Genomic DNA, 25,596 nt, shown 5'->3' with positions numbered 1-25,596 from the left:
TTTTCTGAACCTTTTCCGATTCCAATATAACTTTTTTGAGATGGGGCGACCACATATGCAGGCAGTATTCAAGATGTGGGCATACCATGGACTTACATAGAGGCAATATGATATTTTCTGTCTTATTATCTATCCCTTTCTTAACGATGCCCAACATTCTCTTCACTTTTTTGACTGTCGCTGCACAGTGAGTGGATGTTTTCAGAGAACTATCCAAAATGATTCCAAGATCTTTTTCTTGAGTGGTAACAGCTAATTTAGACCCCATCATTTTATATGTAGAGTTGGGATTATGTTTTCCAATGTGCATTACTTTCCATTTATCAACATTAAATTTCATCTGCCATTTTGTTGCCAAGTCACCCAGTTTTCTGAGACCCTTTCGTAGCTCTTCACAGTCTGCCTGGGACTTAACTATCTTGAGTAGCTTTGTATCATCTGCGAATTTTGCCACCTCAACGTGCACCCCCCTTTTCCAGATCATTTATGAATATGTTGAATAGGACTGGACCCAGTACAGACCCCTGGGGGACACCACGGTTTACCTCTCTCCATTCTGAAAACTGACCATTTATGCCTACGCTTTGTTTCCTATCTTTTAAGCAGCTACCAATCCAAGAGAGGACCTTCCCTCTTATCCCATGACAGCTTACTTTGCTTAAGAGCCTTTGGTGAGGGACCTTGTCAAAGGCTTTTTGAAAATCTAAGTATGCTATATCCACTGGATCCCCCTCAACGAATTCTAGTAGATTCGTCAGGCATGATTTCCCTTTACAAAATCCATGTTGACTCTTCCCCAACAAATTATGTTTATCTACATATCTGACAATTTTGTTCTTTACTATAGTTTCAATCAGTTTGTCCAGTACTGAAGTTAGGCTTACCGGCCCGTAATAGCCGGGATCACTTCTGGAGCCCTTTTTAAAAATTGACATCACATTATCTATCCTCCAGTCATTTGGTACAGAAGCTGATTTAAATGATAAGTTACAGACTACGGTTAGTAGTTCTGCAATTTCACATTTGAGTTCCTTCAGAACTCTTGGGTGAATACCATCTGGTCCTGGTGACTTATTACTGTTTAGATTATCAATTTGGTCCAAAACCTCCTCTAATGACACCTCAATCTGGGACAGTTCCTCAGATCTGTCACCTAAAAAGAATGGCTCAGGTTTGGGAATCTCCCTCACATCCTCAGCAGTGAAGACCAATGCTAAGAATTCATGTAGTTTCTCCGCAATGGCCTTGTCGTCCTTGAGTGCTCCTTTAGCATCTCAATTGTCCAATGGCCCCGCTGTTTAGCGGGCTTCCTGCTTCTGATGTACTTAAAAAAAATTTTGCTATTACTTTTTGAGTCTCTGGCTAGCTGTTCCTCAATTTCTTTTTTGGCTTTCCTAATTATATTTTTTCCACTTCATTTGCCAGAGTTTATGCTCCTTTCTATTTTCCTCACTCGGATTTAATGGCCACTTTTTAAAGGATGCCTTTTTACCTCTGACTCCTTCTTTTAGTTAGTTGTTTAGCCACGGTGGTACTTCTTTGGTTCTCTTACTATGTTTTTTTAATTTGGGATATACATTTAAGTTGAGCGTCGATTATGGTGTCTTTAAAAAGTTTGCATGCAGTTTACAGAGATTTCACTTTTGACACTGTACCTTTTAATTTCTGTTTCACTAACTTCCTCATTTTTGTGTAGTCCCCCTTTCTGAAATTAAATGCTAAAGTGTTGAGCTCCTGTGGTGTTTTCCCCACCACAGGGAAAACATCCAATCTTCAAAGAGAAATGACAGCATATAGGAGGTAGGTACACCTTTGGTACCTGCTGCAGTTCAAGACATTGTTTCCTGGAACCTCAGTTTCGTGTTGGCTGCTCTGATGGAGCCTCCCTTTTTGGGTCATTAGCTACTTGTTCTCTTTACCAGCTATGGATGAAGACAGCCTTTTTGGTGGTCATGCTATCAGTTCGGATAGGAGAGACTTATGGCAGGCCCCCCCATGTAGGGTCTTACACCCAGCTGCTCTCAGGCCTCACCTGACATTTCTGGATGGTTAGGACTCCCACATCAGTCTATTCCCCATCCCCCACCACTTTTCCTCCCTAACCCACATTCCTTCCCACCCCCCAAGCAAAATGAGACTTCAAGCATTGGATGTTATGAGAGCTTCATTTGGACAGGACCAAGTTATCCATGTGTACACCTAGACTCTTCATGGCATTTGCTGAAAGGGTAAAGGGACAGCCAGAGTCATTGGGTCTCACACTGTGTCAGAACTTTCCAGCTTTTGCTAAAATACCCATCTGGACAGGTTGAACTCATTCTACTAGGGCCCAGGCAGTCCCTGGGGCCTGCTTGGGTAACATTCTGTATCAGAAATATGTAAAGCAGCAGCAAGGTGTTTAATCCACATTATTACCACGCCTTATTCTTTGATGCAAGCTGCCAGCTCAAATGTTTGTTTTCACAGGGTAGTCCTATGTTCATTCTACAAGAAGGCCTGTGCTCACTCACCTCCTGGCACTGGGGTAACTGCTTGTTACTCACTCAGAGCAGAATACGTGTGAACAATCATTTGAAGAAAGAACAGTTATTTTAAGTTTCAAAGTAGCAGCCGTGTTAGTCTGTATTCGCAAAAAGAAAAGGAGTGCTTATGGCACTTTAAAGACTAACCAATTTATTTGAGCATACGCTTTCGTGACCTACAGCTCACTTCATCGGATACAGTTATTTTAAGTAACTTGTTCTTTGAGATGTGTTGTGTGCATGGACTCCAGAGCTTGCCCTCCATCCCTGCTGATCAGAGTCCTACCCCTGGGGAATTCTTAGTGAAGGAACTGACTGCAGGTTGTGCCTGCCCTGCCTTTATGCCCTCAGCTGTCAGGACTGAGTGGGCACTTGGAGCACAGGTGCAGCTCCACACCTATTCAAAAGAATCTGATTTCATAGACATAATGACTTCCAGTTATTAGGAAGAGACAGGTAATAGTTATAGGCAATTTGATCATTAGAAACATAGACAGCTGGGTTTGCGATGACTGGGAGAACCACATGGTGCCCTGCCTGCCTGGTGCAAATGTTGCGGATCTCTCGAGACATCTAAATAGACTTATGTGTAGTGCTGGGGAGGAGATGGTGGTCATGATACATTCCACAGTATGCATCCGATGAAGTGAGCTGTAGCTCACGAAAGCTCATGCTCAAATAAATTGGTTAGTCTCTAAGGTGCCACAAGTACTCCTTTTCTTTTTGCGAATACAGACTAACACAGCTGTTACTCTGAAAAATGATACATATAGGTACCAATGATATAGGGAAGGATAGGAGAAAGGTCTTGGAGGCCAATTTTAAGTCCAGGACCTGCATGGCAGCATTCTCTGAAATGCTTCCAGTTCCATCCGCAGGGCCAGTTAAACAGGCAGAACTGCAGGGTCTCAATGAGTGGATGAGGCAATGGTGTAGGGAGGAGGGGTTTAGATTTATTAGGAACTGGGGAAACTTTTGGGAGACGGGGAGCCTATACAGGAAAGATGGGCTCCACCTAAACCAAAATGGAACCAGATTGCTGGCGCTTAACATTATAAAGGTCATAGAACAGTTTTTAAACTAAGGGCTGAGGGAAAGCCAACAGGTGTGGAGGAGCACGTGGTTCGGACAGAGACATCCCTTAGGGGAGGGTCTATTAATGGAGATTCTCTATGTCCTAGTAAGGAGGAGAAGATGGAAGATGATAAAATACAAGTAGCATTTGATGAGAAACAGTCAAATAAAAAAGAGTCTCATTCAATTACATCATGTAAAGGCAGACGGCTAAAACGTGACAATTTTTTAAAGTGCTTATATGCCAATGCTAGAAGTCGAAAGAATAAGACGGGTGAACTAGAGTGCCTTGTATTAAATGAGGAATTGATATAACAGGCATCACAGAAACTTGGTGGAATGGGGATAATCAACGGGACACAGTAATACCAGGGTACAAAATATATTGGAAGGACAGAACAGGTCGTGCTGGTGGGGGAGTGGCACTGTATGTGAAAGAAAGCATAGAATCAAATGAAGTAAAAATCTTAAATGAATCAAAGTGTACCGTAGAATCACTATGGATAGTAATTCCATTCTCTAATAATAAGAGCATAGCAGTAGGTATATATACACATCAACAAAAGCTGTATTTTCCTCATCTTTTCGATCCCCTCTCCTCCACCATGTGTCTGTGTTTGTTAGAAACAGAAGTGAATGCACTTTACACATCAGGACTAAAAGTAGAATTAATCTTTTCCTTTTCATCAGAGACAGATTGTTCTGAAAATGACATGCTGATATTTTGCCTCCAAAAAAGGAGAGAGATTTTAAAGGTTATGATCATTTGTTTTCCATAATCACTCAATTTCCCCATTTCAATATACATGCTTGTTTTAATTGCTTATTCTTTCTTGTGTTTGATCAATACAATTTCAACTTTAGAATTAATGCTTTTGGGTGTTTGCCAAGGAACCAAGTGAAACCAAGGCCTCTGTAGAAAGAAAAAATTCCAAACCTTTGTAACGCTGTTTCATGTTGGACCATGACAGATTTTACAACACCATTTAATGCTTGATCTCTGAAATTAATACCACAGGACTGTAAAGAGCATGGTTTAGGAAAGTATGTATAACAATGGGTCTAATTTTGCTTTCCAGTTCCCAAAAAAGTCAATGGGAGTTTTTCTACTGGCCTCAGTTGAAACAGGATTGGGCCATAAGGGATAGATTTTCATGATGGCTCAATTCTCAACAGATCCATTGAGAACAGTACCTAGTGGGTGCTACAGACATTGGAAAATCTGGATTACAGGTTTTAGAAACAGAAGCCTAAAATTAAGCCATCCACCATCCCAAATCAGCTCCCCTTTTGAACAAACCCAAACTTGATCAATTTTCAAACCACAAGCCGATCTGATTCAGATTACATTCAGAAGAACAATGTTTTGATTTATCATGTCTTCTAATCAGTCACATTACTTAAAATAATTAACTATTTTGTAACAATTTCCTAAAATATAAAAATGTTTTGGTAGATTAATTTGGCATTTAAAAGATTGAGGAATCTAAATTTCTGTTAATTATATAAGAACAAAAACCAGCCACCTTGTAAAACTCACATTTCCACTTCAGTGGTGTCAAAAGTAAACAAATGTTCAAGAACAGAATAAAAAAAATACATACAGAACCAAAGAGCACGTTTAGACAAATCCGAGCCCCACTGAAGTTAATGACAAACATCCATTGAATTCACTGGGACCAAGATTTGGCTCTTTAGAAATCCCTAACATTATATGAAAAAACACTGTACAATAAATCTAGTCTTGTTCGCAGGTCTCTAAAGGGATTTAGAAATCTCCAGCTTTGTTTTTTGTTGTTGTTGTTTTTTTTAAAGTGAAGTGTGTGTTGATTTGGTAAAAAGTTTTTGTTGAATCATAGAATATCAGGGTTGGAAGGGACCTCAGGAGGTCATCTAGTCCAACCCCCTGCTCAAAGCAGGACCAATCCCCAATTAAATCATCCCAGCCAGGGCTTTGTCAAGCCTGACCTTAAAAACTTCTAAGGAAGGAGATTCCACCACCTCCCTAGGTAACGCATTTCAGTGTTTCACCACCCTCCTAGTGAAAAAGTTTTTCCTAATATGCAACCTAAACCTCCCCCACTGCAACTTGAGACCATTACTCCTTGTCCTGTCCTCTTCTACCACTGAGAATAGTCTAGAACCATCCTCTTTGGAACCCCCTTTCAGGTAGCTGAAAGCAGCTATCAAATCCCCCCTCATTCTTCTCTTCTGCAGACTAAACAATCCCAGTTCCCTCAGCCTCTCCTCATAAGTCATGTGTTCCAAACCCCTAATCATTTTTGTTGCCCTTCGCTGGACTCTCTCCAATTTATCCACATCCTTCTTGTAGTGTGGGGCCCAAAACTGGACACAGTACTCCAGATGAGGCCTCACCAATGTCGAATAGAGGGGAACGATCACGTCTCTCGATCTGCTCGCTATGCCCCTACTTATACATCCCAAAATGCCTTAACTATCCTTAACTAGTCTATCCTTGAATCCTTAACTAGTCTATCTTCTATAGCACTTTATACACTGAAGCTTTATTCTTTTAACTGTTTTATTTCTTCATCCCTATACAGTTTTTCACAGAGCTTAAATATTCCTTCCATACACTTCTAGTTTGACTAAAACAGATGTATTATTTTACAAGATTCTTGGATCATGTCACCACTCTACTTTGATAAACATAATTTTTTTCTAAATTCATCTAAAAGATGGGACATAAGAGAGAAAGAACTAACATAGCTTGATTGGACTTTCCAATACAATGTTTACATTTTATTTTAAGGATCTTAATAAAAAAAACATTGCACAATCAATTTGAATGTATGTGCAATAGGGAATATGCACTTCATGCAATACTACTAATCCACTACTAACCCAGAGAGCTTTCAGAACCTGAAAAATGAGTAATGCTTGCATGCACTAGTATCAAAACTAAAAATGATCTATTTTATCCATCAGTGATTTTTAGTGAAATTTGTCCAGTGACAAAATGCACAGAGTTCTACACAGATTCAAGTTGTCTTGTCAGATCATCATTATCTTCTCACTATAGGCATGATCCAAAGTCCATTTAAGTTGTCTGGATGCAGCCCTTAGCCTTCCTCTTAATTTTTCCCCTCCTGCCTGTTCTAAAATATGATCCATAATATTTGAATACTAAACTTTGAAAGCACTGTGAAAAAATGTATTTTCAAACAAAAGACAAGAGTCAAGAAAAAATTTAAATATTTGCTTAGCAGGGATTTGCAGTAGGGTAAAGGTACTATAAGATATAGCCAACATGCCACCTCAACTTTGTTAGTGATTTGGGTTGAGTTACTCAGTTTTTACATAAATTAATTACCACTTATGGAATCTAAATAATGAAAAACCAAATTCCAGTTTGCAAGCCATCATTTTTCCCTAGAGATATTGCTTCAGTTAGTACAGTCTTCTGCTGTATTTTTCAGATATATGATCACTGTTTTAGAGTTATTTGATGTATTTAATCAAAAACACAAAACAGATTTGGTAACTAAATACAGTTACTGCAGTTAATGTCATCTGTATAGGGCTGTATCTACTGCCATATTCTAAAATACAAAGAGCAGCATTTGACAAGAATGCTTGTAATTCTAAATACATTACATGCCTGCCATATCAATCAACCAGATACAAAAATGAAAGAAGAATTACAGATATTCACAGATACAAATGGAATCAGAAAAATAACATTTACAGCAGCAGAATTACACCTTTCTATAAGATTTATGTATTTTTATGAAGCATCATATATGAAATGTTCTGTTTTTCCAGATATCATATTATTCTCCAGAGACAATTCAGTATTTTCTAATTGTACAAAGATACAAATAGTACAAAATACTTCAAGAAATTATAACAAGCCATTACCAGGGTTCTCATTAATGCACTTTGTTTTCAAGAGATATGTAGCTAGTTGACAGATTTTAAGGAATAAAATAATTCCTTCTTTACCTAATCTAAATGTGTTAAACAGCAAAGATGTAGCTCGATGAATAGCAATGCAATCTAAATGAGATTTTAATAGTTTGGATACTTTATAGATTTCTTACAAATTTAGTTAAAAGATAAAGAAGACTTTTAGTAGCTCTCAATTTATACTTGCGTTCAAGACAGGCTAATTTTAAAGACAGAAAAAGCACATTTTATGAGCTGATTAATGAATATCCAGTGACAAGACAGACAGCTTACAGTCTGACACATGAAACAATTCATTAGGGATAAAATAAGCAGTAAAATACAAAAAGCTGTGCAACTTTAAGGCTTCCACACGTTTGTCTAAAAATAAATATTTTGAATTTTGAAAGCCTGGAAGCAAAGTGAAATATATTGGAAAATTGATTTCCATTTGAAGCTTATTGCTTTTGGTGTTCAATACTCAAACATAATAAAAAAAGTGTTACAGAATTTATTTTTTTAAAGATATGTATGAAAAAAATTTTATTTAGTATTTACATTTCAGTACAATCTGAAAACATTTCTACAATGCATTTTTCTATTTGTAAAAGCTCACCAATATTCTGTTTTGACAGTACAAAAATTAATATACTACCTTTCCTCTCAGAACGTTTCTTACGCCTCCTTTTATAGCGACGCCTTACAATGCTGAAGAAGGTCCCCATGTTCAAAGTCCCAGTTAGCAGAGATGCCATGCAGGCTAAGTGCTACAATCCAGTCAGCTCAGGTTGCCAGAGTGCTAAATCTCACTCTGTCTCAAAAACTCACTGTGTTACTACAGTGATTTATTTCAGTAAGTCATAGAAGCAATGAGAACAGTTAACTCTTGTGTTAACATGTCAGCACTACAAACTCTCCTTGTCTATTCAAGGTCCATTCATCAAACTGCAGGATTAACTGCACAGTACACTAAACACTGCAGTTCATTCCTACTATCCGCAAGAGGCACATGTGACAATTAACCCTTACAGATTGTTTTGAAAATGAGAGAGCAAGGAGGGACAGGTTTATGAAACTGAACGTATATTTCCAGAGATGAGGACACCAACACCACACCAACTAGTTACAGTCTGTCTTTTCCTTTCACCGTTATAAAATGGAAATAACCTGTACCACTGTTACAGTAAAATTAAGCAAGAAAACACAAAAGATAATGTTCCAACAGCAAGGTTAACTCAGACTGTACCTCTTCCTTTATATTTTGTAGCAATTATCTGAACAATATATTAAAGGTATAATGTGGCAAGAAAAACAAAAATACTACATGATAGGTACAAGCAACATATTAAAGTTCCTGCATGAATCTTCATTTTGACTTTTGTTGACTCATTTTAACTGTTCCAACTTAATGTAGCACTAGTGTAGTTTTAGCTTTCCACTTTATATACCACACACAGATATTTATATATATATGCTTATATTTTACACAGGTAAATATGCATATATTATATGTATATATGGATAGCTGTAAAAAAACTGGTTACCTACCTTTAGTAACTGTTGTTCTTCAAGATGCGTTGCTCGTGTCCATTCCAAGTAGGTGTCTGTCCGCCATGTGCAGAGTCACCGGAAGGTTTTTCCATAGCGGTACCCATTGGGTCAGCTGTGGAGCCCCCTGGAGCTGAGCCTTCATGGAGGTGTGTATAGAACTCTTTGCTTAGGGGTCGGCCCCAGCTGTCCCTGTCTTTCTTTCTGGTTGGCCACCTCCACCACCAGAGTACCTAGTTGAGGATGGGTAAACAAGTACTCATACTCCTTGGAGGGCACAAAATATATCCTCTCTACCCTTTCGCCATGGAGGGAATTGAGACGGGTGTTTGCCGCAACACCTTAGTGGTTATGGATAGTCTAAATGAGGGGCAAAGCCACCCATGAAGGACCTTCAGGGACAGAATATCCACCTTAGGGTCAGTCTCCTCTGACACCTCCTCCACGTGCATGCTCAAGTTTTGAGCTACCCTCCTGAGCAACTCTTGGTGTGCCCTGGTGTCCATGGCAGGCAGCGTGGTCGTACCCACCACCGCTTCATCTGGGGAGGATGAGGAGGATGCCTGCGGGGGGCACCGAGTCTTCCTGTCCCTCTGGTTCGTGGGGATCCCCTTGTGTTGCAACGCCCTGTGTGGTGCAGGGGGTGGTGCTGGTTCCCAGGCCTGAACCCGTCTAGGTACTGACCCCAGTGCCAGGTCCCGCAGTGGTCTCAGTGCCAACCTGCGTGTCCATCTCCTGCCCTTGCAGAGGTTCCCAGGCTACTGAAGTCGATGATGGAGGGACCCATGCCTCCGAAGGCACTGACAAGGATCTGGACCCTGGCCCTTGGACTTGGTGGTAGGCCCAAGGGGCCCACTAGGGCCATTGAGCCAGCGCCTGCCACCGTGGAAGCCAGGACATCATGGGTAGCAGCTGCCCTTCCTGTTGCCTCAAGTGGTACCAGGAACAGTGCCGGCTTCGCCTACAGGCGACTACACCTCCAAGTCCGATGAGGACTCCGACCTTGGCGACCAAGGTGGTGCAGAGCGAGACAGTGCCAGGGAGCGGTGCCGAGGTGAGGATGAGCAGTGCCTCAGCAGCAGCAGCTTGCCCCACGGTAGGACGGTGCCTCTTTGTGGCACCAGTGCCGGTGACTGCACCGTCATCGGAATAAGCTCCCTAGCTGCCTCAGAAGTGTCTGGTATAGAAGGAAGGTCTATGTCCTCCTTCTGACTCTCCTGCACCAGGGAGTCCACTAAAACCAGACGCAACAGACCTTCCTGTGAGGCTGGAGTCAACATGCTGGCTGAGTTGGAGCTGGGGCAGGGTGTCCCAGCATGGGACACACCCCACTGGTGCCTCCTCTCTCCACTACTTTAGTGGGAGAGCGACCTCTCTCTATTTTCTTCTTCTTGTGCAGCACCGGTGAATGGGAGTGGTGCCAGGCACTCGCACTGGAAGAGGTCTTTGGCGCTGGGGAATGGCGGTGCCGAGGGTCCCTGCAGCCAGAGTCCTTTCTCAGCACCATGGTTTCTCTTACCAAGGCTGGCGTGCTCTACACCAAAGTACTGGACTTGGGGTCAGATACCGCCTGGGGACGAAACTAACTAGACTATTTGAACTAACTCTAAGATTTTAACTATTTACAGATAACAATGAGAAAAAAGTCCCCTAGGGGATCTCTTGCTGTTAGCAAGAGAGGAGCTGCTCCAAGGACCATCACTGGCAGTAAGACAGAACTGAAGAGGCGGTGGGTCGGCAGAGACCTATATACACCTGCATGAAGACGCGACTCCAGGGGGCTTCACAGCAGACCCGCTGGGTAACACTAGGGGAAAAACCTTCCGGCGACCGTGCACATGGCGTGCACACACCTACTTGGAATTGACATGAGCAATCACTCGAAGAACATAATATAAACATGACTATGTATACAGACACTTTGTTTTACATAGATGGATTAACACACAGATTCTAACTTTTGAGTGTTGGACGTTGCAACATTAACATTGTTTATAAAAAGGCTAGAAAATTACATACACTGAAGAAAACAGGGTTTATAGCATATGAAACTATACTGAACCCCCACGCCTGGTAATTCAACAAGGTTTGACAACAGGCCCTATATCCACATTAGACTAAAGGAATAACTAGTAGCAACAGTAAACTGTTATCCTTTACGTAGACCAAACACGACAGGGGCAGATAACATATGCTATCAGAGGGATTACGTAGGACCCCTTGTATTCTACGACACAGTGAGACTAAATTCTGCTGCGGCTGCCCAACATTTTCCTGTCACATTAGTCTGGCACTATGAAATAAGTGTCATTCCCATCCTTCTCCCCGACACACACACATAACTACAGATCACAGTTTTCTGATAAGGTAAGCTTTGGCCAACTGGTAGCCAACATGTTACCAAAAATGAGCACAAAAATGAATTCATGACTTAAGTAATTGAAAAACTGTATTTTGATAGCTAGTCGGGTATGCACTTTCAAATGAAGTTTTCTTTTACGGTGCATTCTCTAACTGGCATCTTCAAATTTTCCTAAAACTTTGATAAAAATTATTTGGGCTCAAGTTGAGTGGGTAAACAATCATGTAATTTCCCCCCCCAAGGCTGCAATCTTGTTCTCCAGAATCTCAGATTTTTTATTATTAATCATGAAGTCTCTAACCCTTATGGCTGAGAAGGAAACTTTCAAACTAAGTGAATGTAACTAACATAGTGATGTCTGCCTGGGTCTGCAGAAAGCCAAAAACCAGTACTAAGAGAAGTGTGAACTTTCCCATTTCTCTCAATGGAGCATTAACTTGCATGCCCAGTGATGACTATTTAAATATGAGCACTTCATTATTTCACTTCTGATTAAAGACTGTAAGAAATGACAGGTTTCAGAGTAGCAGCCGTGTTAGTCTGTATCCGCTGAATGCATCCAATGAAGTGAGTTGTAGCTCATGAAAGCTTATGCTCAAATAAATTTGTTAGTCTCTAAGGTGCCACAAGTACTCCTTTTCTTTTTGTAAGAAATGAGAGGAACAATCTATTCTAAGAGTTCTCATTTTGGTGCAACACACGGATGATGCATGGGAAGCAACCACCACACTTCCCCACCACACTCCCAACTAAATCCTACAGCCAAAATGCCAGGGGAGCCCAGAAGGACATCTGAGTCCCCATCAAGGAGAAGTCAAGTCACAGAACACAGAAAGACATCCAAGACACCCTCCAAAATGACCAGGTCCATTCCAGTACAAAGTGAGTAGTCGGAGTAGTTATCAATGGTTTGCTGTCAAACTGCAAAAGCGCAGCTACTGTCGTCCTGCAGAGGTCAGTCCTGGGTCCAGTACTAGTCAATAATTTCATTAATTACTTGGATAATGGAGCAGAGAGTATGCTTATAAAATGTGCAGAGGACACCAAGCTGAGAGGGGATGCAAGCATTTTGGAGGATAGGATTAGAATTCAAAATGACCTTGACAAACAAGAGAATTAGTCTCAAATCAACATGATGAAATTCAATAGCAATAAGTGCAAAGTACTACACTTAGAAAGGAAAAAATCAAATGCACAACTACCAAATGGGGACTAACTGCTAGGTGCTGCTGAAAGGGATCTGAGCATTATGGTGCACCACAAATTGAATATGAGCCAACAATATACTGCAGTTGCGAAAAGGCTAATATTCTGAGGTATATTAACGGAATTGTTGTATGTAAGATATGGGGGGGCCCTGCTCTACTTGGCAATGGTGAGGCCTCAGCTGGAGTACTGTGTCCAATTCTGGATGCCACACTTTAGCAAACATGAGGACAAGCTGAAGAGAGTCCAGAGGAGAGCAACAAAATGGTAAGAGATTTAGAAAACCTGACTTATGAGCAAAGGTGGAAAAAAAAACTGAGCATGTTAAGTCCTGAGAAAAGAAGACAGAAGAGGGACTTGGTAAGTCTTCGGCTACGTTGACAGCCATTATAAAAAGGATGGTGATCAATCGTTCTTGTCTATCTTTAATGGACATGGAGAAGTAATAGGCTTAATCTGCAGCAAGATTTAGGTGAGATATTAGGCAAAAGCTTCCCAGCTATAAGGGCAGTTAAGCACAGGAATAGGTTTCCAAGGGAGGTTGTAGAATTCCCATCACTGGAGGCTTTTAAGGACAGGTTGGACAAACACCTGTCAGGGATGGTCTAGGTTTACTAGGTCCTGACTCAGTGCAGGGGGCTGGACTTGATGACTTCTCAAGGTCCCTCCCAGCCCTACATTTCTATGATTGTAGAGCAGCAGAGGCCTGGTCTTCTCTGGTGGTAAGATAGGGACAGGTAGTTTTCTTTCTGACTGCAGGGGCTGCTCTTCCCCCTCTGCTAAATGCTGCCTGCAGGCTCAGGCAGATATCATGCATTGGTTACATTCCATTTACATTCTCAAGTTTTTTCCTGCACAGTCTTGAGGACTAGAAACACTCCCATGTCCCTTACTTAAAAAAAAGAAAGAAAAAGCTCAAATTCTGCCATCACATGACTGACAACTGGGGTTCTAGTCATGTGTCTTTTGTGCTTATTATTTAATCCAGCTCTGCTCATGGGTGAACCAGACTGAAGCAGTCTACATGACCACATTTTCAACCTATGTACAGTCCACCATAAATTGTGTTTTGAGAGCATGGAGTCTGGTTTCCTGCCAGAGCTTAGGACTACCAGTAAACCTTCCCACCTTCCCCACCCAAATCAAACTTAAGGCACTACTTTGTATTGGTGAATTATTCCAGGTTAAATTTGAATGATCAGAGTTCACAATAAGTGATACATGGGGGGAGGGGGAAAGAAAGTAGGGGGATGTGTTACTCAGAATAGGAAAAATATATTTACCTTCTTATAACTCAAAAGGGTTAACTTAATTTTCTCATACACTGAACAGCAACAATCAATTTAAAAGTATGTCAGCAGTCGCTTACCTGGAGAGCAAGGAAGATAGCTAAAATCTGTATAGAACTCAGGAGGATTAAACCATTCAGAAATGCGGAAGAGGAAAAACTATTTAGGAGAATGGGAATTCCTGCTTCAATTCACAGAAGATGGATACTATTTGTTAACAGTGTTTGGGAGACCCTCTTCTCCTAAAATGATCACAGCAGTGGGAATCTGGAAAAGAAAAGAAGTTACTCACCTTGTGCAGTAACAATGGTTCTTTGAGATGTGTGTGTCTACTGTTGGTGTATCTGCAGCCCTGCTCCTCTAATTGGAGATTTTAGGTTGCAGTGTCCGTTTGGCCCGCGCATGTGCCCTCATGGTTTCCCTGGAGGTGATCTAGCGCTGTATGGGTGAACCTCAGTTCCTTCTCTACCGCAGAGACCCTTATCGGGAACTCCGAAGTAGAGGGGAGGAGGGAGGGCTGTGGAGCACCCATTGGGACACATCTAGTAGAACAATCGTTACTGCATAAGTGAGTAACTTCTTCAAGTAGTGTTCCTATGGTTGCTTCACTGTAGGTGATTTCACAGCAGCATCTTTTATGGAGGACTGCGGCTTCGGAGTGGGGTCTATTATTGAAGACAGTACTATGGAGCCGAAGATGGCATTAGAGGCTGAGTCTCCAGTGATCTCATGGGCACAGGCCCAGGTCACTGCTCTGCAAATTTCCAAGATGGGAACATTTTTAAGAAACACCATTAAGCTAAAAACTGATCTTGTGGAGTGCATGCAGGTTCCCAACAGAAGCAGCAGATTGTGCACCTGGTAACAGTGATTAATACTACCAGAGACCGATTTGGAGAGTTTTTGAGCCAACATTGCAGAATCTTTGCGAATGAAAGGAAGAGTTTAGGAGACTTCCGAAGTCCTTAGTCTTGTCCAAATAAAATGCTAGGGTTCTTCTTACATCTAGCGTATACAGAATTGCCTCCCTGTTGTTACGATGAGGTTTTTGCAAAAAATGGGAAGATGGATTAGTTGATTCATATGAAAGGTGGGGAGCCTACTTTATGGAGAAACTTGGGATTTGGCCTCAATGTGACTTTGTCTTTAAAAAAGACCATGAAGGGCAGGTATGTCATCAGGGACGCTATTTCTCCTATCAACCTGAGGTAATGGCAACTAGAAATGCTTTCCTGGGCGCTGAGCTTGCAAGCTTGTCCCCCTCCCAGCCACGGGGGGAGGGAAAGGGGAAAATAGTGTTCACCACCTCCTTCCTGTAAGTGGCTGCCCCACACCATGGGGAGTAGAGGGTGAGGGTGGGGACAGGCAGCCCAGATGTGCCTACATTTAAGGTGCAATATAGGCACAGTACAGTATTTGCTGGTTTGTTTTGTTGGTGGTCGGGTTTTTTGGTCTCCGCTGCTGCCTGATAGTTTACTTCCAGTTCCCCATGGTGTCCGGTTGACCAGTCAGTCCGTAACTCTGGTGTTCGTATCTTTGAGGTTCTATTGCATAATTATTCTTATGACACAGAAAAAGGAAGAGAAGTAGCTACTCCATTCGAGGCCAAAGGCAGTTGAGAAGGAACTGAGGGCAATTCACCTGCACAGCACTAGATAACCTCGAGGCAAACCATGCGGGAGGGAGGGCGCATGAGCGGGCCGAATGGATGCTGCTACCTAAAATTTCCAATTAGAGGAGCAGGGGCACAGATGCACCTACAGTGGAGCACCCAACGGGACACTACACGAAGAACAAGAACTTAGCAGAAAGAGGACCCAGCCCTTCTGTCCACATGAGAAACCAGTACCATTTTATTTGGGAGAGAAGAGAGCCCCCTTTCTTCTCAGCTCCTGCATTTTCTTTTCCTTTCTCCACTCTGCTCTCAGTGATACGAACTGCAGACAAAGTCTCGGAGAGCTCAAGACTAGGTCAAGCTGGCTCCACCCCAGCCTCAGGCCTCCCTCCCTCCTGAAGGCTCAGCCCTACCTTGGAGAGACAACTCAGTCCCATCCACAGCTTTCAGGCTTGTCTCTGCACATATGACAGTGAAACACTAAGAGAAAGTTTGAATTTCTCTAAAATCTCTGAAAAGGTGATTTTACCATTCTACATAGAAAAAGGACAACTTCACATGAAAGCTGAGAGGCCCATAGAGATAATATAGCCTTATACATCACCACTAATAATAGAGACTCTGGAAATGGAACTTAAGTTTGACAAATCTGTTGTTTCATGAACCAAAATATAATCTTACTCCCCCACAACTGTATTCACTCTGCAACACTAAATGGAACAAACAGCCATGATTTATTTTAGTTGGTAAATATAAAACTGATTATTTATTTGTAGTTGCAGTCACATGCAGAGGCCCCATTGTGTAAATTACTGTAAAAACACAAAGTAATAGACAGTTGTGCCCTAAACATCTTCTCAGGCAGTTTGAGCTAAACCCACAGAGGACTTCAAATACCACAAGAGAGATACTAAATATTGCTGTATTCAGTGAAGAGCTAGTGCAAAGAGGGAGATACATTGCATGGTCTGCTGCATTCTGTCCCAACTGGCACGTTTGCAGGGCTGTTGGCTTCATTTTTAAGTAGGAGTTACAAAACCATAATCTTTAGTAACATTTACCAGATTGGGTATCCTTATTAGCCTTTCCTTTGGTTAGTAAATATATATATTGTACAGTCTTGAAAGTACTACTGTAATCTTGCATATTTATTGTTTGACTTGCCCCTAAGTTCAAGGAGTTAGATTGCCCAATGCTCCAACCAAAATCAGACCAGAACAAGGCAAATCTAGAGTGCTCAATTTGAAAGCGCCTTGCAAACAGTTAAAGTCTCTAGCACATCTCTCTGCTTCTCAGCTGCAGACTTGAAGCCCACACAATCAGAGCACTCAACTAGGAAATTGGGGAATGTCCTTACTCCACACAACGGCAGCAAGGTTGGAGTTCTGTTACACAATGTACACAACCCTCCCATCTTTAAGCATGAGCCATGGCAAATCAGCAGAAAAAGGCCAAACAGCTAAGCAGTCACACCCCAGGGCTAAAGTTTTGATCTGCTAAGGAACCATAATAGTCCAGATAATAAACACAAACAATTAACCCTTACCCAATCAGAAAAAAGTAAAATACCTAACTAGGGAAAAAACAAACTGATTAAGAAACAGGCAATAAAACTGTCAAGACACACATTTAACTGTGGTAAGGCAGCCCTCTTTCTCTTCTTGCTATGCATTTCAGAAAAGGGTCTCCCATCTCTTGGGGACCTTCCCATGGACCCTAACAATGCCACCACTGATTTTGTTGCTTTCTTCCCTGTGTAGGCAGTTCAGAGCCCACCTACAGGATTACTCCCATACAACCCCTTTTGCCTTTATTTCTAAGCAAATTTACTGAACGCAAGCCACTGCCTCTTCCGCCCTTAGACAAACTGCCACCGGACAGTGGCCTCCTTCTCTATTCTGTAGAGATGTGGGCTTGAATTCTCAACTTCCTGGTGCAACAGGTGGTTTCTTGAATTCTCAGTCGTGTTTCTCCTGGGTTCTCATCCCTTAGGTTTCCATCCCATCCTTTAGCCCAGTGATCCCAATAAGCCCTCTGCCCTCCAGATCAGACTTCTTGGTGCTTTCAAACAAATCAACCTGCCTATTCCTTCTCAAAAATGGGACTAGGTGTTCTCCTCCCGGTATGTCCACATCCAAAACTGGACAGGTGAGTTATATCCTGTCCTATACCTGCACTGCCCAGCCAAGTTGATCCTAAGGAAGAAATTCTGTATCAAAACTTCCAGATCCATCTTCCAGTACTTTCAGCAGGGCATCTTTCCTGAAGAATGCTTACCCTCATCACAATACTTGCATTTTACACTGGGAAGTTCTCATTTTTATTCTGAAACCCCCACCGCCCTGCCCCTTGACCTGTCTTCAGCCCCTCAAGCTTTTACCTAAAACTGGGAGCCAAAATTGGGTTACTGCTCCGCAGCCATCCTCTTCTGAATCTGGTTCTTGGACATCACAGAACTAGCGAAATATAAAACCTTGATTTCTGCCCCTTTCTCCTAGGATCCAGGGCCAAATACCCACACAAATCTGCTCAACCTAAGAGGCTGGAAATTGAGTCAAGTTTCTTCATAGCAGAGAATCTTCTCCTATGAGGTTGAATGTTTCCTGCTTAAGCATACAGATAACAGAGTTTGCTCTCATTTGCTTTATAGTAGCACCAATCTAGCTCCTTTGCAAAAGACACTGAAAGTACACGTGGTAAGAGACAGTTCCTACTTCGATGAGTTCACAGACTAACACATAAGACAGACAAAAGGCGGGAAGTAATATCCCTATATTATAGATGGAAACTGAGAGACACAGTAAACGACTTGCTCAGGGTCATACAGAAAATCTAAACACAGATTCAGAAATTTAGTCCAAGTCTTGTAGGTCCCATTCCAGTGCCTTAACCTTATACTTAGTGAGGCGGGTTTTTCTCCCCCACAACAGAAGATTTCATTAGACAGCGGTAGTGACCATAAAGGAAATGATACAGGAAAATATTTCGTAAATCACCCTTTGCCCAAAATTGAATGATTTATATTTAATAGCTGCTCTCTTCTAGAGATCTTTTCTAGCACAAGAATAATTTTTTTCACTCAAGTTGTCAATTACTCAATTTCAACATTATACTTCTCTTACTCATATCACTTACAAGACAGTCTTACATCCAGATCTGTAGCTACTACTGAGGGCATGTACTGTACTAGTAAAAAGAAAGCTTTGAATATGTTACTGTTGTTACCCATTGTTGAAAAAAGTTTATATATATACATATAAAGATTCTTCTGCCCTGTGTCTTCAGGTGCAACTGCAATTGTTCTCCTCAGTAACAGACTGTTTGTAAAAGTCGTACTTCTTGAATAAAAAAATAAAACTGAAAACTAGACTAAAAATCCTCTTTATGCAAAGCAGTAATAAGTTTAGAAAAAAGGAATATTGAATCTATATTTAATACTAATCTTATGGTAAAGTACTAGAATACTCACTTTTGCCATCTGTAAAATAGGGATAATATTACTGACCTCTTTGTAAAGCACTCTGAGATCTATGAAAGAAAAGCAAAAAAGAAAAGGTGGTGTTATTCAAGCAAGAACATAGGGGGGCATGGATCAGCATCTCCCCATCAGTACCCAGCATGCACCGGGGAAGCTAATGATCCAACCAGTGGACCAAATTCGGTGATTAATCCTGATTATGCACAACATGCCTCAGGTGGTACATGCTCTAAGAAGCAGCAAGAACATACATTACAATCCTTGGTTCTAAATCGGGTTTCATTTTACTGTCAGTATCAAGATGTACTGGGTTAGATTCTTACATCATTTACAGTAACACTGAAGTTAGTCTGGATTTACACAAGTGTAACTAAGATCAGAATATGGCCCACTGAATTTTCTTCCTTAACACAACAATGTATATGTTGGGCCGGAGTCTCAATAGGTGTAAATGGACATCACGCCACAGGCTTCCCCAACTGACAACCCAGCCCGTTATTGACCTGCATTATTTGAGGAGGAAGAACACACAGTAAATCTTCCCAACACCATATTTTTTTTTCTTTATTGAAAGTCTGAGTAATTTAAAGATCTATCAGCCATGGCAAAACAAACAGTACCCTAATTATATTAAATTTGTGTGCCATGAACTGCAGATTACATCTAATGGTTCATCAGCTCTCTTGTTGTGTGTTAATTTATTTCAGATACATTTCTCAGAAGAGTTCCCATAATTTAGGTTATTTCCTAAATTTGTATCTTTACTACAACCTGGCTCCTGGATACATTTACATTGCCTCATTTTGGCTTAGGAGAAGGTGAGGAAAAAAAACAGTTACTCACCTTCTCATAACTGTTCTTCGAAATGTGTTGCTTATGTTCATTTCAGTTAGGTGTGTGCACGCAGCATGCACAGTCATTGAAAGGTTTTTCCCCTAGCAGCACCCGTTGGGTCAGCTGTGGAGCCCCCTGGAGTGGCGCATTCATGGTGGTGAAGATAGGACCCTGCCAACCCACTGCCTTTTCAGTTTCTTCTTGCCGGCTACTCCGACAGAGGGGAAGACAGGTGTGTCTTGGAATGGACATGAGAAACACATCTCGAAGAGCAACAGTTACGAGAAGGTGAGTAATCATTTTTTCTTCTTCGAGTGCTTGTTCATGTCCATTCAAATCAGGTGACTCCCAAGCCCTAACTAGGAGGTGGGGTCGGAGTTTATGGAATTACAGATTGAAGCACCACTCTGCCGAATACCACATCGTCCCTGGCATGCTGGGTAATAGCATAGTGAGAGGTGAAAGAGAGAACCATCCTGCAAATCTTCTGAATCAGTACCTGGACCAGGAACGCTACCAAGGAGGCCTGCACTCTTGTGGAATATGCAATTAGTACAGGGGCCAGTACTTTTGCCAGATCATAGCATGCTCGGATACAGGACGTGAGCCATGATGAAATTCTCTGTGACAACACCAGGAAGCCTTTCATTCTATCTGCAACTGCCACAAACAACTGGTTCGACTTACAGAACGGCTTCATGCATTCAATGTAAAAGACCAGTGCTCGTCAAACATCCAAGGAGTGTAGTCTTTGTTCCCAACTATCTGCGTGAGGCTTAGGGTAAAAGACCAGTAGAAAAATATCCTAATTGGCATGGAATTGGGAGACAACCTTTGGAAGGAAGGTCGGATGAGGCCTAAGTTGCACCTTGTCCTTATAAAAAAAAAACATATAAGGAGGGATGGGGCCCTAAGCTCAGTCACTCTCCTTGCTGATGTTATGGAGACCAGAAATGCCACCTTCCATGATAGGTAGAGCAATGAACAAGTCACTAGGGGTCTGAAGGGCAGGGGGGAGGGCATTCGTCTGGACAGGACCAGATTACGGTCCCAAGTTGGGACTGGTTGTCTAACCTGCGGGTATAGTCTGTCAAGACCCTTCAGAAAACGACTGACCATGAGGTTGGCAAAGACTGAACGGCCAGCCGCTCATGGATGAAATGCCAAAATGGCCACCAGGTGGACCTTGAGAGATGATACCAAGAGGCCCTACTGTTTCAAATGTAGTAGGTAGTCTAAGATGAAAAGTATAGCTGCCAGCATCAGGACTGCGTGAACTTGAGAACACCAGGTTGAGAATCTTTTCCACTTGGCTAGGTAGGTGGCCTTGGTGGAAGGTTTCCTACTGCCAGGTAGGATCTCCCTAACAGCCTCAGAGCACATTAGCTCTGTCGGGATTAACCAAGAAACTTGTAAGCGGTGAGGTGAAGAGACTTGAGGCTGGGATGATGAAGGCGGCCGCGGTCTGGGAAGCAGAGGCAATGAGATTGGGGTGTCCACCAATAGCTCCAGGAGCATGGCATTCCAGTGCTCGTGAGGCCAGGCTGGTGCTATCAGAATGACCATAGCCCTTTCCCTGCAGATCTTGAGCAGAACCTTGTGGATGAGTGGAAACGTCAGGAAGGGAGGAAGAACGCATCCACAAGGGAGCCCGGACTATCATTCTGGAAGGAACAGAACTGAAGGCATTTTCTGTTGCTCTTTGTGGCGAACAAGTTGATTCGGGGAACGCCCCAACTTTGAAAAATATTGTTCACCAAGTCCAGGCAAATAGACCACTCGTGATTGTGAAAGGATCTGCTAAGATAGTCCGCCAACTCGTTCTGAGAACCTGGGAGATAGGATGCTTCCAGGTGAATTGAGTGGGCTATGCAGAAGTCCCATAGCTTGAGGGCTTCCCGACATAGGGGGGAGGAATGAGCTCTACTCTGCTTGTTTATATAAAACATTGCAGTTGTGTTGTCTGTCATCACCTCTGCACATTTCCCTTAGAAGTGGGCCTGGAAGGTCTGGCATGCCAGGCGTACCACTCTCAGCTCCTTGACAAAGATGTGGAGTGAGAGTTCATCTTGGGACCAGAAACCTCGAGTCTGAAGGTCTCCCAGGTGAGCACCCCACCCCAATGCTTACGCCAGAGACAGGGAGGGCTGGGGCTTGGCAAAGGGGACTCCCGCGCGTACCTTCTGTGGGTTGAGCCACCAGTGGAAAGATTCAAGAACTGACACTGGGATGGTGACCATCTTGTCCAAACTGTCACACCCTGGCCAATAGGCTGATGTCAGCCAGGCCTGGAGAGGTCTGAGCCTCAGCCTTGCATGCTGTACCACATACGTACACGCTGCCATGTGACCAAGGAGTTTCGAGCAATTCCTCGCTGTGGTGGTGGGGTACTGCTTGAATCTTTGTATGTTGTCTGTCATTTTGACCCGAGTCTCACACTGCTCCAATAAACTCTATCCTCCGCATAGGGGATAGGGTTGATTTGTGCTCATTGAGAAGGAGACCCAGCCTGTCTAAGGTAGATCTTACCAAATTGACATGGAGTTCCACTTGATCAGCCCCTGAGCAGCCAGTTGCCGAGGTACAGAAATACCTGCACCTGCCTTCATCGCAGGAAGGCGGCTACGACTGCCATGCATTTGGTAAACACTTGAGGGGCCGCTGACAGACCAAAAGAGCACTGTAAATTGGTAATGGTTGTGGTTGACCACGAACCTGAGAAAACGTCTGTGGGCTGGAATTAGAGAGATGTGGAAGTACGCATCCTTGAGGTCGAGGACGGGTATCAGTCTACCAGATCCAGAGGTGGAATGATTGCATTTAGAGAGACCACGTGGAAGCTCAACTTCTTCATGAATCTGATGAGACCTTCCAGACAGAGGATGGGTCTGAGAGCCCCTTTGACTTTGGGGATTAGGGGAGGGGAACTGGGAGAGAAGAGGTGGGCAGGAGGCGGAGCGGGGGCAGGAAGAGGTGGGGTGGGGTGGGGCCTGGGGGGAAGGGGTGGAGTGGGGACAGAGCCTGGGGTTGAACACCCCCCGGCACTTTGGAAAGTTAGTGCCTGTGCCTGATGCGCTCTACTATTGATAGGGGGGTGGCCCAGAGGATGGCTACCGCTTCGTCCAGTGAGGACAACAAAGCAGCCAGAAGCGATAGTGGGCCCTCTTGGCCTCTGGCTCCCTCGACTCGTCCTGCTCAGTGCTGTGCTTCTTGGCGCTGACTGCAGCCTCGGTGCCAGTCATGGACCCAGGACCTAGACAAGGCTCCGCGCCGTTCACCTAAGCTGTTTCAGAGCCCTGAGGGGTGGGATGGTCCCTGGCTGACAGGGGCACACGTCCTTCCGATACCTCAAACTGGGAACCTTTAGAGTGTGTGCCCTGGACCAATGGTACTGCACCTGCCACGGCACCATCCTCGCATCCTGCCTGTGTCTGCGGTGGTCTGATCGGTGCCGGCTGCACCGCGAATAGTAGGACTCCATCTCTAAGTCTGATGACTGGGACATAGAGCGCGAAGACTAGGGTGACCAGATATCCCGATTTCATAGGGACAGTCCCGATATTTGGGGCTTTTTCTTATACAGAGGCCTATTACCCCCTAGCCCCATCCCGATTTTTCACACTTGCTATCTGGTCACCTTAGCGAAGACCACAGCGGTGCCGAGTGGGACGGTGCCAGAGAACACTGCCATGGGGAGTGGTGCTGTGAGGATGGTGTTGGGGAACGATGCCGCAGGGATTGGTGCCATGGGGATGGCGAGCAGCACCTCATCATTGCGGTCTTGCCTCTAGACGGTGCTGCGCATTGCAGCGCTAGAGGTTTATCCTGGCTGATGGGACTGCGGAGCCATCATGGCAATCAAGTCCCTGGCCACTTCAAATGTGTCTGGGGTGGAAGGCAGCTCCAGCTTCTCCCCTGGCACTCTCAAGCAGGGGAGTCCAATGGCACTGGACTCAACAGACCCCCTTGCGTGTCCAAAGTAGACGGTGCCGGCTCCTGCAAGACTGGCTCTGAGTGCCCATGCTTCGGATGCACCCTGGTGGCACTGTCCAACCCGGCCGCTCTAGATGTTGGCGAACGCCCTCTGTCCACCTTCTTGTGCCACTTATGTGGCACCAGAGAATGCGAGCAGTGCCGTGCTGTCTACGCATGCTTCAGTGCCAGGGAGTGTTGGTGCTGAGGATCTCTATGGCCGGAGTCCTTCATAGAAGCATAGAATATCAGGGTTGGAAGGGACCTCAGGAGGTCATCTAGTCCAACCCCCTGCTCAAAGCAGGATCAGTCCCCAATTAAATCATCCCAGCCAGGGCTTTGTCAGCCTGACCTTAAAAACTTCTAAGGAAGGAGATTCCACCACCTCCCTAGGTAACGCATTCCAGGGCTTCGCCACCCTCTTAGTGAAAAAGTTTTTCCTAATATCCAACCTAAACCTCCCCCACTGCAACTTGAGACCATTACTCCTTGTTCTGTCATCTGGTACCACCGAGAACAGCCGAGCTCCATCCTCTTTGGAACCCCCTTTCAGGTAGTTGAAAGCAGCTATCAAATCCCCCCTCATTCTTCTCTTCTGCAGACTAAACAATCCCAGTTCCCTCAGCCTCTCCTCATAAGTCATGTGTTCCAGGCCCCTAATCATTTTTGTTGCCCTCCGCTGGAATGGAGGCCGGAGCACTCTGCACGGAGGTGCTTGATGCCAGCTCCTGCCAGCCCGGAGCCATCTGGGGATGGAGGGCTGCTTCCATCAGGATCTGCTTCAGCCTGAAGTCCCATTCTTTTTTCGTCCATGGGTGGAACCCTTTACAGGTCTTGAACCAATCTGTTTGATGCACCTCCCCCAGGCACTTGAGGCAAGAGTCGTGGGGGTCGCCCATTGGCATGGGTTTGTGGCAGGTTCCACAGGGTTTAAACCCCTGGAATTGAGGCATGCCCCGAACCCCAAGAGGGGAGACAAACTGGGGTGGGGGAAGGCCTCCCACTCCTAGCTAACTAACTAAGTTACACTAACTAAACTATTTACAGAAAGCTCAATTACAATCACTAGGGGAAGCATTTGCTAAGGCAAGCGACCACAGTTCCAACAACTGTCACTGGTGGTAAGAAGGAACTGAAGAGACGGCAGGTCAGCAGGGTCCTATATTCACCGCCATGAAGGCGTCACTCTAGGGGGCTCCACAGCTGACCCGATGAGGGCTGCTAGGGGTAAAACCTTCCAACGACTGTGCGCACACACCTAATTGGAATCGACATGAACAAGCACTCGAAGAAGAATAAGAACAGGCCCTATGTACAGTTTTCACAAGATCAAGAGATCTGTAATAAGATACATAAGATTTACTGCTTGAGATGTCACTTTATACAAAGACTAACTTAACTTCAGTTTAAATATTAAGTACATAACATAAATTAAGCTCTATTTGTTTTGCTTAACAGTATACATCAAGTTTCTAAATTCCAATGAAAGTACTTGTACAACATTTTCTTATCTCCAGTTTCCAGTTAGACAAAAGTTTTATTGTTGCTTATGCCATTACATAAGGTAAATTAAGCTTTTATCACAGTTACCATTATAAGCCTTATTGTTCACACTTCCTCAATATTCAAATAAATTCTTTTGGGGCTGAAATTTGGTAGGGTGCCTCTGGGGCCAAAGCCGAATGTGTAAAACTTCCGTGATATCAAATAGAATAGGAGGTGCTAGAACAGTGGTTCTCAACTCTGGTCCACCGCTTGTTCAGGGAAAGCCCCTGGCGGGTCGGGCC

At 43.6% G+C, this 25,596-nt stretch overlaps 1 protein-coding gene across 5 annotated transcripts in view; it reads right to left on the bottom strand.

The window, feature by feature from the left end:
- The window catches only part of ADARB1 (adenosine deaminase RNA specific B1), a 251,278-nt gene that overhangs the window by 113,154 nt on the left and 112,528 nt on the right, over window positions 1-25,596 (bottom strand). Inside the window, exons 3-4 of one of the 5 annotated variants that reach the window (XM_037912791.2) lie at window positions 19,031-19,053; window positions 13,991-14,177 (exon numbers count right to left, since the gene is read on the bottom strand). The exons of 1 other annotated variant lie outside the window; for it this stretch is intronic. Coding sequence is in view for 1 of the 4 variants with exons in the window: in XM_037912795.2 (XP_037768723.1) it covers window positions 8,161-8,260 (100 nt within the window). In the remaining 3 variants the exon portion in view is untranslated. Of the gene's footprint in view, window positions 1-8,160; window positions 9,056-13,990; window positions 14,178-19,030; window positions 19,054-25,596 lie in introns of those variants that run through there. 3 more of the 5 variants (XM_037912790.2, XM_043525846.1, XM_037912795.2) reach the window with 3 other exon arrangements.

The sequence above is a fragment of the Chelonia mydas genome, chromosome 11 (genome assembly GCF_015237465.2).
Source record: "Chelonia mydas isolate rCheMyd1 chromosome 11, rCheMyd1.pri.v2, whole genome shotgun sequence".
Classification (NCBI taxonomy): Eukaryota; Metazoa; Chordata; order Testudines; family Cheloniidae; genus Chelonia; species Chelonia mydas.
The sequence above is the reverse complement of the archived record's forward strand: the minus strand, read 5'-3'. Positions and strand labels throughout refer to the sequence as shown.